General features: G+C 45.6%; 1 protein-coding gene across 46 annotated transcripts in view; it reads left to right on the forward strand.

The window, feature by feature from the left end:
• Window positions 1–17,040, forward strand: part of OBSCN (obscurin, cytoskeletal calmodulin and titin-interacting RhoGEF) — a 232,988-nt gene that overhangs the window by 81,986 nt on the left and 133,962 nt on the right. For 45 of the 46 annotated variants that reach the window (XM_018051517.1, XM_018051518.1, XM_018051542.1 and 42 more), the window contains 2 exons: window positions 10,078–10,353; window positions 15,479–15,754. In XM_018051517.1, the coding sequence (XP_017907006.1) occupies window positions 10,078–10,353; window positions 15,479–15,754 (552 nt within the window). The remainder of the gene's footprint in view (window positions 1–10,077; window positions 10,354–15,478; window positions 15,755–17,040) is intronic. The other variant, XM_018051532.1, reaches the window with a different exon arrangement.

Genomic DNA, 17,040 nt, shown 5'->3' on the forward strand with positions numbered 1-17,040 from the left:
CTTTAGGTGTGAAGTGGGTTTCTTATAGACAGCATATGTATGGGTCTTGATTTTGTATCCATTCAGCCAGTCTGTGTCTTTTGGTTGGACCATTTAATACGTTTAAATTTAAAGTAATTATTGATATATATGTTCCTATTTCCATTTTCTTAATTGTTTATGGTTTGTTTCTGCAGATCTTTTTCTTATTTTTTGTTTCCTGACTATATAAGTCCCTTTAACATTTCTTATAAAGCTGATTTAGTGGTACTGAATTCTCTTGACTTTTGCTTGTCTGTAAAGCTTTTGATTTCTCCATCAATTTTGAATGAAATTCTTGCCAGGCAGAATAATCTTGGTTGTAGATTTTTCCCTTTTAGTACTTTAAATATATCCTGCCATTCCCTTTTGGCCTGCAGAGTTTCTGCTGAAAGATCAACTGGTAAACATAGGGGTTCCCCTTGTATGTTACTTGTTGCTTCTCCCTTGCTGCTTTTAATGTTCTTCCTCTGTGTTTAGTCTCTGGTAGTTTGATTAGTATGTGTCCTGGCATGTTTCTCCTTGGGTTTATCCTGTATGGGAGTCTTTGTGCCTCTTGGACTTGAATGACTATTTCCTTTTCAATGTTGGGGAAATTTTCAACTATAATCTCTTAAAATTTTTTTCTCATACCCTTTCTTTTTCTCTTCTTCTTCTGGGATCCCTATAATTCAAATTTTGGTGCATTTAATATTGTTCCAGAGGTCTCTGAGACTGTCCTTAGTTCATTCCATTCTTTTCACTTTATTCTGCTCTTCAGCAGTTATTTCCACCATTTTATCTTCCAGCTCACTGATTCATTCTTCTGCTTCAGATATTCTGCTATTGGTTCCTTCTAGAGTATTTTTAATTTCAGTAATTGTGTTGTTTGTGTCTGTATGTTTATTCTTTAATTCTTCTAGGTCTTTGTTAATTGATTCTTGCATTTTCTCCATTTTATTCTCAAGGTTTTGTATTATCTTTATGATCAATGTTCTGAATTCTTTTCCAGGTAGTTTGCTTATTTCCTCTTCATTTATTTGGACTTGTGTATTTCTGGTTTGTTCCTTCATTTGTGCAGTACTTCTGTCTTTTCATTGTTTTTTTAAACTTATTATGTTTGAGGTCTCCTTTCTCCAGGCTTCAGGGTTGAATGCTTTCTTTCTTTTGGTTTCTGCCCTCATAAGTTTGGTCCAGTGGTTTGTGTCAGCTTTGTGTAGGGTGTGACTTGTGCTTGCATTTGGTGGGAGGCAGTGAGTTTTTTTTTTTTTCTTCTTCCTCTGATGGGCAGGACTGAGTAAGGTGGTAATCCTGTCTGCTGATGATTGGGGTTGTATTTTTGTCTTGTTTGTTGTTTGGATGAGGTACCCTGCACAGGGTGCTACTGGTAGTTGGGCGATATCAGGTCTTGTATACAAGTGGTTCCCTTTGTGGGAGTTCTTGCTGCTTGCTGCTCCCTAGGGTTAGTTCTCTGGTAGTCTAGGGTCTTGGAATCAGCACTCCCACTCCAAAGGCTTGGGGCTTGATCTCTGGCCAGGAACTGAGATTCCACAGGTGGGTGGTTATGGCAATAAATGGGATTAAAACAAGTACCCAAAAAGGAGAAAACAAAGATGAACCCCAGACAAATGGCAATTAAAAAATCAGGCAAATAATAATTTAAATAATGGACAATACACACATACATAAACACCCATAAGCAAAATCAAAACAGTCCAACAAAAATAGAGTACAACAGACTGACCCAGTGAAGAAAGGAAACCAGAAATGATATCCACCAGCGGAGAACAAAACTAACTAAAGCACAAACTGGAAAACAAAACTGAAGCAAGGTACCAACTGGGGGATAAAGCAGTGAAAACAAACATAACACATATGGTGAGAGAAAGAAACGAAAGAAAGAATAGAAATGCAAAGTGAAATAGAGGTAGATAAGATTTATATATATTAAAGATTAACTGCAAGGGGAAAAGAACAGCAGGAAAAGCAAACAAATAGATGGAGAAAAAATTGTAAGTTTAAAAAAATTTAAAAATTGAAATTAAAGAGAAAAAAAGGAAAACTATAGAACTGCAAAAGGCCAAAGTTCTGCAAAAGGCAGAAGTTTATAACAGAAATAGAAAATGTGATTGAAAAAGAAAATCCCATAAGCTTAAACAGATTTCATAGTGCTGATAAAATGGACAACTACAGCACAGTCGGGGAGGTAGGGAAAATAAGAGAAAAAGAAAAAAAAATCCAGAAGCAACTATAGAGCAAGTCAGAGTATAAGAAGAATAAATGTTTTTCTTGAGTCTCTGCTGTCAGTGTTCTTTCCCTCACTGTGAGTCACAGTCCACATTGCCTCCCGAGGATGCTCTCTAATACGAGGCTGGTCTCTGGACCTGCTGTGGGGGCAGCTCAGACTCTAATCTGATCCTACTCCTGTGTGTTCTTGCCTCCAGTGTCCACAGCTGTCAGAACTAGTGGGTTTTCTTCTGTGGGAGCTCTCAATGTCCTTTTATATATTCCATAGACAGAGTCTGCTTAGTTGATCGTGTGGATTTAACCTGTAGCTTGTACAGATGGTGGGAAGGTTTTGGGTCTTCTTCCCTAGCTACACTGCCCCTAGGTTTCAGCTGTGGCTTTATTTCCACCTCTGCATGTGGGTCGTCCACTGGGGTTTGCTCCTGAGGCTGCCCTGGAGGGCTTGGGTTTGCCCCGGTGAGGGCCAGGTGGAGGTGGTGCAGATGCTTGGGTCGCAGGGAATCTGACAGTACCAGGAACTCAGAGGAGTTGGTGGCTGGCGTGGCAGGAAATATAGTGCTCTAAAAGGAAATAGTGCTCTAGAAGAAAAATAAATGCAAAAAGGCAAAATGGTTGTCTAAGGAGGCCTTACAAATAGCTGAGAAAAAACCACTATAATATTGCAAAGTAATTAGCCTCCAATTAAGTACATTTTTTTAAAAAAATCCAAAGAAAAGAGAACAAAAGCTAAGGGCAAAGGGGAAAAAGAAAGATATACCCATCTGAAGAAAAGTTCCAAAGAAAAGCAAGGAGAGATAAGAAAGCCTTCCTCAGTGATCAGTGCAAAGAAATAAAGGAAAACAATAGAATGGGAAAGACTGGAGATCTCTTCAAGAAAATTAGAGATACCAAGGGAATATTTCATGTGAAGATGGGCTCGATAAAGGACAGAAGTGGTATGGACCTAACAGAAGCAGAAGCTAAGAAGAGGTGGCAAGAATACATGGAAGAACTGTACAAAAAAGATCTTCATGACCTAGTAACTATGGTGGTGTGATCACTCACCTAGAGCCAGACATCCTGGAGTGCGAAGTCAAGTGGGCCTTAGGAAGCATCACTATGAACAGAGCTAGTGGAGGTTATGGAATTCCAACCGAGCTATTTCAAATCCTAAAAGATGATGCTGTGAAAGTGCTGCACTCAATATGCCAGCAAATTTGGAAAACTCAGCAGTGGCCACACAACTGGAAAAGGTCAGTTTTCATTCCAATCCCAAGAAAGGCAATGGCAAAGAATGTTCAAACTACCACACAATTGCACTCATCTCACATGCTAGCAAAGTAATGCTCAAAATTCTTTTGAGGAAGTCTTCAACAGTATGTGAACAGTGAACTTCCAGATGTTCAAGCTGGGTCTAGAAAAGGCAGAGGAACCACAGATCAAATTGCCAACATCCGCTAAATCATTGAAAAAGCAAGAGAGTTCCAGAAAAAACATCTATTTCTACTTTATTGACTATGCCAAAGCCTTCGACTGTGTAGATCACAATAAACTGTGGAACATTCTGAAAGAGATGGGAATACCAGACCACCTGACCTGCCTCTTGAGAAATCTGTATGCAGGTCAGGAAGCAACAGGTAGAACTGGACATGGAGCAATGAGACCGGTTCCAAATTGGGAAAGGTGTATGTTAAGGCCGTATTCTGTCACCCTGCTTATTTAACTTTTATGCAGAGTGCATCATGCGAAATGCCAGGCTGGATGAAGCACAAGCTGGAATCAAGATTGGTGGGAGAAATATCAATAACCTCAGATATGCAGATGACACCACCCTTATGGCAGAAAGTGAAGAGGAACTGAAGAGCCTCTTGATGAAAGTGAAAGAGGAGAGTGAAAAAGCTGGGTTGAAATTCAACATTCAAAAAATTAAGATCATGGCATCTGGTCCCATCACTTCATGGCAAATAGATGGGGAAATAATGGAAACAGTGACAGACTTTATTTTCTTGGGTTCCAAAATCACTGCAGATGGTGACTGCAGCCATGAAATTAAGACACTTGCTCCTTGGAAGAAAAGCTGTGACAAACTAGACAGCATATTAAAAAGCAGAGACATTTCTTTGCTGACAAAGGTCCATTTGGTCAAGGCTATGGTTTTTCCAGTAGCGATGTATGGATGTGAACGTTGGATCATAAAGAAAGCTGAACTCTGCAGAATTGATGCTTTTGAACTGTGGTGTTGGAGAAGACTCTTGAGAGTCCCTTGGACTGCAAGGAGATCCAACTGGTCAGTCCTAAAGGAAATCAGCCCTGAATATTCATTGGAAGGACCGATGCTGAAACTGAAGCTCCAATACTTTGGCCACCTGATCCAAAGTTGTGACTCATTGGAAAAGCCCCTGATGCTGGGAAAGATTAAAGGCAGGAGGAGAAGGGGACGACAGAGGAGACGATTGGATGTCATCACCAACTCGATGGACATGAGTTTGAGCAAATTCCAGCAGTTGTTGATAGACAGGGAAGTCTGGCGTGCTGCAGTCCATGGGGTCGCAAAGAGTTGAACACGACTCAGCAACTGAACAGAACTGAGAAGGGTCTGGCAACCCACTCCAGCTTTCTTGCCTGGAGAACCGCTGTGACAGAGAAGCCTGCGGGGCCACAGTCCACAGGGCTGCAGAATTGCACAGGACTGAAGCACCCTGCGTGCATAGGTGCAAGCCTTTTTTTTTTTTTTTTTTTTTGCCCGTGGCAGTTCTGCCCCAGTGGGATTGAGCGTGAAGGTGGCGCGGCTGCGTGGGTCATGAGGATCCTGGCAGCGCCAAATGCACAGGGACACGGACTCTGCTGGCCACAGGAGTTATGGCCCTATCGGTGTTTTTCTAGCCCCTAGCAGCTGGCAAGCAAAAGGCCTCTTTGTCTAGTCTTTCTCCACTGCTCTGCCCATTCAGGGTCCTCCCCTAGATGGGCACATCAGGCACATCAAGGGGCACCCTGGGTGGGGTCCTACCCTGTGGTTTGGTGCGTCGGGCATTTGATGGGCTAGCCTCTCTATTGTTCAGCTGCCAGTGCTTGCGGGTAGGGGGAGAGAGGTTGTGGTGATGGCTCCACCCCCTACGCATGACTCAGCAGTGTCACCTTGTGCCAGGGTCCAGCCCCGGTGGATCCAGGGTGATTCGAAGGTGGGGACGGAGTCGGCGTCCTTGGAAATAACTTATTTAATTACAGATAGAGAGGGATTAGAAAATTAGCAGAGAAAAAGAGGCTGAATAACTTGGTTTACATGGAATACTAATCACCACCTACGTAGGCCGCAGGTGTATTCCCGTTCTCCCAAAGGAGGGGAGGCACTGAGGCCCCCCCGGTCCGATCTTAGAAGCCCAGGCAAAATTAGCAGGCTTGGTGGGTACCCATGCACCGGATGGGAATTCGGCCAGAAAATAGTAGGAGAGAAAAAGAGGCTGAATAACTTGGTTTATGTGGGATACCAGTAAAATTCCAAGACAAGGAGTTTGCACCATCTACGGTGGGTCACCGGCGCCACTTGAATATCAGAAGGTGCCGCTCCTTGGGCTCCTTCTCATGTGGGCTTGAAAACCGGGGCAAGTAAGTAGACTTGGCGAGCACCCACGCTCCAGATGGGAATTCAGCCAGAAAAACGGGGAGCAGGAAAGAATGACATGAGGGAATCAGTCTTTCCGGAAACTGATCTGATTTTTTTATTTTTGGGTTTGCTTATATACCTTTTGTTACACATAGGGATGAATACAGAGTCACGCGGGGGTCAGCAGTCCTGACCTTTATCAAAATCAGGTGCTTTACATAAAAAAAGATCTTAGGGGTTTTACATCATCTTCTGGCCATGCCTGCTGACATTTTATGACCCTTTCTTTCTGATTACCAAAAAACTTATTTTTTCCAAGGGTGTTTTTTCTTAAACCAGACACCACCCTCCAAATAAAGTTGCATTCCTATAGGGTGAGGGTGTAGTGAGTTACAATCAAGAAAGGAATTTATTTAACCCAAGGTTAACATGATTAATCTTAAAGGTTAATACTTATTTCTCCTATATGCTTAAAGGTTAATACTTATTTCTCCTATATGCTAGTTATGTTCATTATAAGGGCAGGGAATATAGAGATTTAGCAGCAAACATCAGCCTAACAAGTGAAAATCCTTTCGCCAATGTTCCCCTTAAGATCTGTTTAGTCTTAAGATAGTGATAAAGTTACATTTTTTACATAGCAAGGACACAGTGATTTATAACAAAGTACAGTGATCTATTACAAAAGAGAAAATCCATTAACTCAAAAAGTCTAGTATTGCTAACCTTAAAAACTACTATATTTCCTTTTCTATATTCCAAATACGTTGATTAATACATTCCCAGGTGCCTAAGGATATGGAGGTCTGGGGGCAATCATTGGCTCAACAATGAGAAAAGCCCTATGCTAATTAAGATTCTCGAAATACTCCAAACTCTCTGTGCTGTTTATGGTTGAGAGATAGTAAACAGTCCTGTGCTAGTGGCAGGAGTATGGATAATCCTGTCATACAAGTTAGTTTGCCAGCAGAGAGGTTTGACCTGAGACACCCTTGTCACACCCAGGGCAGGGAATTAGCAGCAATTATTGGCACAACAAATGAAAAACCCTTCACCAATATAATTCCTAACAACCCACTATACTAATAATTTCTAACTCCCCAAAAGAATTTGCCTTTAGTAAGTCCAAAACATCTTGTGCCTCTCAGGTTGGGAGGCTGTAAACAATCACATGTGGCTGGACGAACCTATACAGGCAGGCTAGATAACCTTCAGAGGAGTTCGTAAGTTGAAACACTCTTGTCACGACCAGGAATTTTTATTGACTTGGGGCTGCACGTTTACTCCTTCTCCGAGAGAACCGGTGGGGAACAGCCCCCCATAAAGTCAGAGGTGTAGGCGAGAGCATGAAACAGTGAAGTAGATAGACTCTGGTTTGGGGGTAGATGCTCGGGAACAGGGGGTTTCCTGAGGCTTGATCACGCCTTTGCGTATGCCAAGCCTCCTTCCTCATGACCTTTGCCATGGACGGAGTTCCTCACGCTGGCGCCGGGCAACCTTGCTTCCACGGCTGCCCGGCTTTCCTCCACAGGCATTTCCCACAGTCTCCTCCCTCACGTCCCCTCGGTCCGTCTCTCTCTGCAGTCCACAGCTGCCCTCGCCCTGGGATTGCTCCACGATCCCTACTCTCCAGCTCCCAGTCACTGCGCCTTCCACGGGACCCGCGTCCCTGTCCAGTATGTACGGCTGCAGCAAGGACTGTCTGGTTCTCATTCCATTTAGGCTGTCACAGATCAGCTGATTCACTCTTAGCAGCAAATGTTTCTCCTCTGACTCAGACGGTTGCCCCGATGTGGGGATCGGCCCCCTTCTTCAGTTTCCCTACCTGCCGAGGGCAGGTCCAGTCTTACTGACACTCCTGTGTTCCCTAGTTCTTCCTCCTACCGAGTTTTGCGTGGTGCTGTATATTCTTTCCCGGTGGTCAGGTCCTCCTGCCTGCTCCCAGCTGGTGTCCCACGTCCGTCAGTGCATTCCTGATGGATCCGTGGAGGGAGATGTGCTCCACGTTTACCTGCTCCTCTGCCACCCCACGTCAGTCACTAGGTGCCAACCTCTGACATTCTGTGGTCATACCAGGGCAGGCTGGTTAGTGGGTGTGTGTGTTCCCCAGACCCCACCACGCAACTTTGTTAAATATAGTTTTTGGAGCATGTTAGTATTCTAAGGTAAAACTGTTTAAAAATAGTGAAATGTGGCTAAATCTTAGTAATCTCTATGAAAATCAGATACAGGAAGATAAAGAAAATCAGAGATATGGCATGTGAATCAGTAGGACTACTGATGAAAATCTTCTCAGCCCTGTAGTTCTCTGGTACACTATACAAAATATCTGGAAACTGCTATTCCGCTAGACATGGTTTCAAAAAATTAAAGGTGGATTTGCTGATAATAGAATGATCAACTCAGACCATCCTAAAGATAAACTATTAGAATGCATATGATTCTTGCATAGGATTAGTGTGTAAATAATTAACATGGAAAAAACATTTCTATGTTTAAGTCCCGACAAGGTGTGCTTGGAAAATAAAATTTGTGTGAGAGTTAGACTAGGTCAGTTGTATCATGTTTCTAATTCCAGGTCTGATCAATGTTGCCAAGAGACTGTGTGGGGGGAATTATTCTGGATTCTTGAGAGACAGTTAAAGGTTGCAAGAGATGGATAGAAATCCAATGGGAAAAAAATCAAAAGATGTTCATTAACAATCAAAATGGAAGAAAACTTGTTTTTTGAGTGGTCTAATGGAAGAATGACCGGCAGATTGCAAGGGCAAGATACAGCCAGTATATCACTTTCATGAAGAAGAGCATGGTAGGAGCATTTACTGTTACCCAATCAATGGCACCCCACTCCAGTACTCTTGCCTGGCAAATCCCACGGATGGAGGAGCCTGGTGGGCTGCAGCCCATGGGGTCGCTGAGGGTCAGACACGACTAGGAGACTTCACTTTCACTTTTCACTTTCATGCATTGGAGAAGGAAATGGCAACCCACTCCAGTATTCTTGCCTGGAGAATCCCAGGGACGGGGGAGCCTGGTGGGCTGCTGTCTACGGGGTTGCACAGAGTTGGACACGACTGAAGCAACTTAGCAGCAGCAGCAATGTCAAAAATTATTACAAGGCTACAGTTTTCAAGATAAGGGATCCCAGTGCTTGGATGGTTACCACATCCAAGGAACAGAATAGTGAACTCAGAAACAGTTCTTGCAGCAGTGGAATCTTGCATCACCCATTCCTGCCGACCCTCCGCATCTTCCATCTGTTACTGTGCTGTCTGTTGAGAACTAGGCGAAGGATGTTGTCCTCAAAAAATGGTGGGTGGACCACTGTACCATACAGAAAAATTAACTTGTACTAGCAGTTCACACCACACTCACAAGTCCGCTTGAGGTGGGTTAGACACCTCAGTGTCAAAGATAAAACCCCCAAATCCACAGATGCTAATGTGGTTTCTTCAAGACTTAAGGTAAAAAGATTTCTGAAATAGAATACATAGGCTCTACGCTTAAAGGGACAAAATGGCATTGTGAGACTATTGGAGGAAAAGCTATCAGAGACCTGGATCAGAGTGAAAATGTCAGTCACATGGTTGAGAGTATCCTTAAATCCTACCTATGTGTCATTCTCTGGTATTTAAATTGACAAAGAGTGGCCAGATGTGAATTGAGAGAAGACAGAACCTATTGGTAAGTGGGCAAGGGATTTGATTGAATACTGTCACCAATGAGAAAAAAACAGTAATGGCAAACCCAGTCCTAAGGGGAAGGTGCTGCGCTTCTTCATTCCTCAGACAAGGACAAAGAAAGCCACGGGGAGGTGCGAGCACTCCCCCAGATTGCCACCAGCTGACAGTGCTGAGAGCAGGCAAGGGCGCTGAGCCTCAGCAATCTCCATGGTGAAAAGTTCCTGCATAGTAGTATGGAGAAGATGGGGGCGCCATCTGGGAATGTTGGGGAACAGTTGCCTCGAGACCTTGCAGATGTCATGAGCAGGGGACAAATCTGTTCCAATGACCGCCCACCCCAAGGTATACTCCCAAGGACTCATGTGAGAATGCATAAATCGTGTCCCTGTTGCTGAGAAAGGCGGGGGAACCTCTGCAGGGCACAGGGCTGGTGCAGAGCCTGAGAAGTCTCCAGCTCCACCATCCTCCTGCCCAGCCCCCCACACCTCCTCATCCAGGTCGTCTTTGCCCTGGGCTGCTGTCCTGACTGAGATGGGATCTCTGACCCCGTGTATCCCCCTCTGTCCCCAGAGCCCCCGGTGGTGTTCGCCAAGGAGCAGCCAGCACGCAGTGAAGTGCAGGCCGTGGCGGGGGCGAGTGCCACGCTGAGCTGCGAGGTGGCCCAGGCCCAGACAGAGGTGACGTGGTACAAGGACGGCAAGAAGCTGAGTTCGAGCTCGAAAGTGCGTGTGGAGGCCACGGGCCGCGGGCGGCGGCTGGTGGTGCAGCAGGCGGGCAAGGCGGACGCCGGGGAGTACAGCTGCGAGGCCGGGGGCCAGAAGGTGTCCTTCCGCCTGGACGTCACAGGTCAGTCCTGGAGGAGGGCGCTGAGCTGGCCCGTGCAGGCGATCAGAGGCCTGGCTGCCTGCCTCCCCAAACCTGTGTGCCCTTGCCTGTGTCCTTCATCTCTTCAAGCCTCCCTGTCTTCCATGTCCCATCTTAGTCCCTGGGGGAGGGTGATGTGAAGGTGTGCTTGCAACGTAGAGAGGCCGTTTCTGCCCACATCTTTTCCTGGCAGTGAGGCTCAGTCACACTGGCTTAGCACCTGCCCCGAACCTGCTCGTTATTCCTGGTGTTGAGACCCTGGGTCTCTTCGGGCTTGGGGGCTGAGGTAGACCTGGAGATCCGTGACTCTCCTCCCATCGTAAGTCCTCAACACCCAGCACATTCCCTCCTGTTGCCCCTCATGCCAGTTCTCAGTTGTCAAGACGTGTTTCAATTTGGTGGATCCCTGATGGTAAGAAATATTGGCCACACAATCCTACCTGAAATTCTCTTAGGGGTGAACTTTGGATGATGACATTTGAGGTTTCTGGGAGGCCTTTTCTTCCTTTTCCTGGATATAGAAGCTCCAGTTGCCTGGAGGTAGCAGGAAATAGGCCCAGGGGTGTTATCACATCTTTTCAAAGGGAAGAAAAAAGGGTGGCTGGTAGAGAGTCATCTGTGCTATTTAGGCTGATCTTAGATAAAAGATGCTTTTACCTCTGTCTTCAAACAGGTTGGATTTTCCCGTCAGTATTCCTTTTTGCGCTCCGCGGAGGGGGTTAGAAAGGAACACATTTATTTCTGCCACGTCCTTCTTAGTCTCTTAGTCTTCCCTAAGAAGGAGTTACTGTCCTAGCAACCTCTGACTGCAAAGCAGTGCTTACTTCCTTGCAGTTTCCTGATGGTCAGTGAGTGAGTCTGTCTTGTGACTGGAAATCAGCGTATTCTTCTTCTAGGAAGAGAGTCTCATGCACAGAGGGATGGGCTGCCATTTCACATTTACTCCTGGGTGCTGACACGTGATTTGAGACTGTGCCAACCTAGAATGATTTGTGGGTGTGAATAGATACCTCAGATTCCCACAGTTCATCTTTATAGAATGTGTTTTTTGGAGCACATTAGAGAGTATTTGAAAGCAGAACTTTTGAAAACTTGTGAAATGTGGCTGAATCATTGTAAGCTCTATAAACACAGGAAAACAGACAGAAGTCAAAGTGTGGTAAGACTCGCCAATCAGTAGGACCAATAATGAAAGGTCTTCTCGGCCCTGTAGTTCTCTGGATGTTTTTGTTGTTGTTTATTTGCAAGTCGTGTCTAACTTATTTGTGACCCTGTGGACTGTAGTCCGTCCTGCTTCTCTGTCCATGGGATTTCCCAGGTAAGAATACTAGAGTGGGTTGCTATTTCCTTCTCCAGGGGATCTTCCTGGCCCAGGGATCGAACTTGCATTTCCTGCATTGCGGGCAGATTCTTTATTGCCCAAGCACCAGGGAAACCAGTTCTCTGGTACACTGTACAAAATGTCCGGGAAAACTGTTATTCTGTGCTTGTGGAGATGATCCTAGAGAGAGAAAAAGGAGATAGCCTCTGTAACTTTCTTCATATACAGAACATAGCATTGATACCAAAATGACCCAGAAATGGCAGGGAGAATCAAACTTCAGACCAATCTACTGTGAATATCAAGGCCAAAATAAAAAATCATAGTATTTGTTAGTAAAATGAATTAATCAATGTTTCCAGGAGTAGGCCCATGATAAAAATTGTAGTCTAGGCTTGCACAATGAGCTTAATGTTGGATATGTTAATAGATAGAAAGTAGAAAGCTGGATATTGAGAAACAGAGTGCAGGGACTTCCCTGGTGGTCCAGAATGCCAACGCCGGGACAATAGTTTGATCCTTGTTCTATGAAGATCCCAAATGTGATTATCTCCATGAGTACCGAATCAAATGGTTGATTAAACTCAAACATCATACATCAAGACAAAATATTTGATAACATCAAGCATTTGTTCCTGCCATAAAATACTTGGGAAACTATATAAGATATTTTTTCTTTTAACATAATAAAATTCCTGTGAAAAGAACAATGGTGATAACATCATCCCACTTAAGGTGTACCTGCAAATCTTTGAGTGAGGGATAACAGACTGGTTCCAAATAGGAAAAGAAGTATGTCAAGGCTGTATATTGTCACCCTACTTATTTAACTTATATGCAGAGAACATCATGAGAAATGCTGGGCTAGAGGAAGTACAAGCTAGAATCAAGATTTCTGGGAGAAATATCAATAACCTCAGATACGCAGATGACACCACCCTTATGGCAGAAAGTGAAGAACTAAAGAGCCTCTTGATGAAAGTGAAAGAGGAGAGTGAAAAAGTTGGCTTAAAGCTCAACATTCAGAAAACTAAGATCATGGCATCTGATCCCATCACTTCATGGCAAATAGATGGGGAAAGAGTGGAAACAGTGGCTGACTTTATTTTGGGGGGCTCCAAAATCACTGCAGATGGTGACTGCAGCCATGAAATTAAAAGACACTTACTCCTTGGAAGAAAAGTTATGACCAACCTAGACAGCATATTAAAAAGCAGAGACATTACTTTGCCAACAAAGGTCCGTCTAGTCAAGGCTACGGTTTTTCCAGTGGTCATGTATGGATATGAGAGTTGGACTGTGAAGAAAGCTGGGCACCAAAGAATTGATGCTTTTGAACTGTGGTGTTGGAGAAGACTCTTGAGAGTCCCTTGGACTGCAAGGAGATCCAACCTGTCCATCCTAAAGGAAATCAGTCCTGGGTGTTCATTGGAGGGACTGATGCTGATGCTGAAGCTGAAGCTCCACTTTGACCACCTGATGTGAAGAGCTGACTCATTGGAAAAGACCCTGATGCTGGGAAAGATTGAGGGCAGGAGGAGAAGGGGACGACAGAGGTTGAGATGGTTGGATGGCATCTCTGACTCAATGTACATGGGTTGGGTGGACTCCAGGTATTGGTGATAGACAGGGAGGCCTCGTGTGCTGCCGTTCATGGGGTTGCAAAGAGTCAGACACGACTGAGCGACTGAACTGACTGAATACATGGAGGCCACTGCAATTCCTGAATCCAGTAAAGAAGAGAATAAAATCACCAGCAGATGGTTTTGGAAAACTAAAGGTGAAATTTGCTGATGATTTGATTATCAGCTCAGAAAATCTGAAGATAAATTATTAGACTGTGAATGATCCTTGAGGAAAAAAATCAACATGCTGAAATAATTCCTACATCTAAGTCCTGGTTAGGAACGCTTGAAGAATGAAATTCGTGTTAAGAGTTGGACTAGCACAGTTACCATGTTTCTAATTCCAGGTCTGATCAAAGTCACCAAGAGGCTGGGCATGGGGAAATTATATTCAAGATTCTTGAGAGACAGTGCAAGGTTACATTAGATGGAGCAATCTGAGAAGAAAGTAAACGATGTTTATTAACAATCAAAATAGAATTTTCTTTTTGGGGTGGTCTGATGGAAGAATAGTTGGCCGATTTCAAAGGCAAGGTTCAGCCAATACACTGTCTTCTTGAAGAAAAGCATGGTGGGGACATTTACTGGGACCTGTGTTAGGCTAAGTTGCTTTGGTAGTGTCAGATTGTTTGCAACCCTGAGGACTATAGCTTACCAGGCAGGCTCCTCTGTCCATGAGATTCTCCAGGCAAGACTACTGGAGTGGGTTGCCATTTCCTCCTCCAGGGGATCTTCCCGACCCAGGGATGAAACCCACATTTCTTATGTCTCATGCATTGGCAGGTGGATGTTTTACCACTAACGCCACCTGGGAAGCCCTCTGAAACCACAGAGCTATCTCCAAAGCAGGCTCCTGCTCAGGACACTCTTGGCTGCAGAAGCAGACACACACCCAGGCACGCCAGCTCTGCACACAGCTACAAGGCCACACGTGTGTGGGCATGTGATCCCTGCTCCGTGGGGGACCAGCCTGACCAGTTCTCATGTATCAGGAATGATCCTAAAGCTGTAGTTTTTGAGATAAGGGGATCCCGGTGCAGTGATGGTTTCCACATCAGAGGAGCCGAATGGTAAGCCCAGAAGCAGCTCCTTGCATAAATGGCTTCCCGCACCACCCATCCCCACTTCCCCTACACCTTTCCACTGTTACTGTGTCGTCTATTGGAGAACTCAAGGAAGGATGTTGTCTAATAAATGGCGTTGGACCACTGAACCATACGGAAAAATTAAATTGTGCCAGCAATTCACACCACACACAAAAGGCAGCTCAGAGTGGGTTAGAAAACCCAGGGTAAAAGGCAAACCCCCCCCCCAAAAAAAAACCCCTCAGATGATAATGTGGTTTCTTTAAAGACAACGTAAGGAGAAATTTCTTAAATGCAACATAAATGATCTATGCCTGAAAGGGCTGAAATGGATATTGTGAAACTATTGGAAGGAGAATCTTTGATTTATCAAAGGACTCGATCTGAGAGTAAAAATGCCAGTCACACAGTTGGAGATATCCTTAAATCCTAAGTTTGTATCATTCTCTGGTATGTAAATGTATTAAGAGTGGCCAGAGTTGAATTGAAAAAAAAGCCTACTGTTTGTAGGCGGGCAAAAGATTTGAATTGTATCACCATGAAGAAGAAGATAGGAATGGTGAATCCTGTGCTAAGAGGAAAGGTACTCAGCTTCTTTATTGCTCAGTGACAAAGAAAGGCACGGAAAGGGCTGGAAGCACGCCTCCCAGGTTGCCGCCAGCTGACAGCAGTTAACAGTCGGCAAGGGCACCACACCTCAGTCATCTGCACGGACCGCAGGTGAAAAGTTCCTGCATAACCACATGGAGAAGGCTAGGGCACCAGCTAGCAAGGTTCGGGGACACGTGCCTCGTGACCCTGCAGATGCCAGGAGCACAGGAGAAGTCTTCCAGGGGCCACCCTGCTCACATGGACTCAGACGAGAATGCTGTGTCACACACGAGAACTGTGTGACTTGTGGCTGAGAAAGGCAGGGGACCTCTGCAGAGCACAGGGCTGGTGCAGGGCCCAGAAATTTTCAGCTCCACTGCCAACGCACACACCTCCTCCCTGGCTCCCCATCCTGTTCTTTGCCCAGGGCTGCCGTCCTGACTGAGATGGGGTGTCTGACCCTGTGTATCCCTCTCTGTCCCCAGAGCCCTCAGTGGTGTTCGCCAAGGAGCAGCCAGCACGCAGTGAAGTGCAGGCCGTGGCGGGGGCGAGTGCCACGCTGAGCTGCGAGGTGGCCCAGGCCCAGACGGAGGTGACGTGGTACAAGGACGGCAAGAAGCTGAGTTCGAGCTCGAAAGTGCGTGTGGAGGCCACGGGCCGCGGGCGGCGGCTGGTGGTGCAGCAGGCGGGCAAGGCGGACGCCGGGGAGTACAGCTGTGAGGCCGGGGGCCAGAAGGTGTCCTTCCGCCTGGACGTCACAGGTCAGTCCTGGAGGAGGGCGCTGAGCTAGGCCGTGTGCAGAGGATGAAGGGATTGGCCTTTGGTCTCAACAGATGTGTGTACTCGCCTGTAGCCTTTATTTCATCTCATCTCCGTGTCTCATCTTCATATCATCTTGGCCCTGAAGGATGCACCTTCAGTGAAGAAGGGCCATTTTTGTCCTCCTCTTTGGAGGCAGTGAGACTCAGTCACATTGTCTTAGTACCTGCCCAGAACCTTCCTTGTGTTCTTGGTGTCGGGACCCTGACTCTCCCTGATGCTTGGGGGCTGAGGTAGACCTGGGACAATGTGACTTTCCTCCCATGGTCTGTCCTTCCTGAGAGTTAGCACATGCCCTCATCTGGTACCTCATGCAAGTTCTTGGGTGTTTTAATTTGATGGATTCCAGATTAGGGGAAATACTGACCACACAATCCTACTTGGGATTCCTGCAGGAGTGAGCTTCAGATGATTGAGTTTGAGGTTTCTTGGATGCCACTCCTTCCTGTCTCTGGATATAGAAGCTCTAGTAGCCTGTACATTGCAAGAAAAAACAAACAAACAAACATATTTTGTTGTCAGGTCCTTACAAAGTGGGGCTTCCCTGGTGGCTCAGCAGTGAAGCATCTGCCTGCACTGCACTGTAGGAGCTGCAGGAGACGTGGGTTTGATCCCTGCGTTGGGAAGATCCCCTGGACATGGAAGCCACTCCAGTATTCTTGCCTGGAGAATCCCACGGACAGAGGAGCCTGATGGGCTACAGTCCAAAGGGTCACAAAGACTTGGACACAAGTGAATGACTTAGCATGCACACACGCCTTACAAAGGGAGGAAAGAAAGGATGGTTGACAGTCACCTGTGCTATTGAGGGTGATCTTAGATCAAATATGATTTTCCATTCGTCTTTGAACAAGTTTGTATGTTGCAGGTCAGTATTCTGCTTGGCATTAGTTGATGAATTTAGAAATGGAAAGGAAAAAATCTCTTCTGCCCCATCAGTGGGTGTTGCTAATAAGCAGTTACTGTCCTAGCAGCCTTGACTGGCAAAGCAGCCTTTATTTCCGTGCATTTTCCTCGTGGTCATCGAGTGTCTCTTTCTCGTGGCTGAAATGTCAGGCAGTCTAAGAAATCAGGTTATGCTGCTTCTGGGAAGAGAGTCTTCATGCTGAATAGGGGTGGCTGCCATGCCACACTGACTCCCAGGTGCCAGCATGTGAGAGTTTGAGGCCAGGCAGTGTAGCAGGATGTGTGGGTATATGTATACCCCAGATCCCACCATGTATCTCTT

This window comes from Capra hircus, chromosome 7 (genome assembly GCF_001704415.2).
Source record: "Capra hircus breed San Clemente chromosome 7, ASM170441v1, whole genome shotgun sequence".
In the NCBI taxonomy this organism is placed as follows: domain Eukaryota; kingdom Metazoa; phylum Chordata; class Mammalia; order Artiodactyla; family Bovidae; genus Capra; species Capra hircus.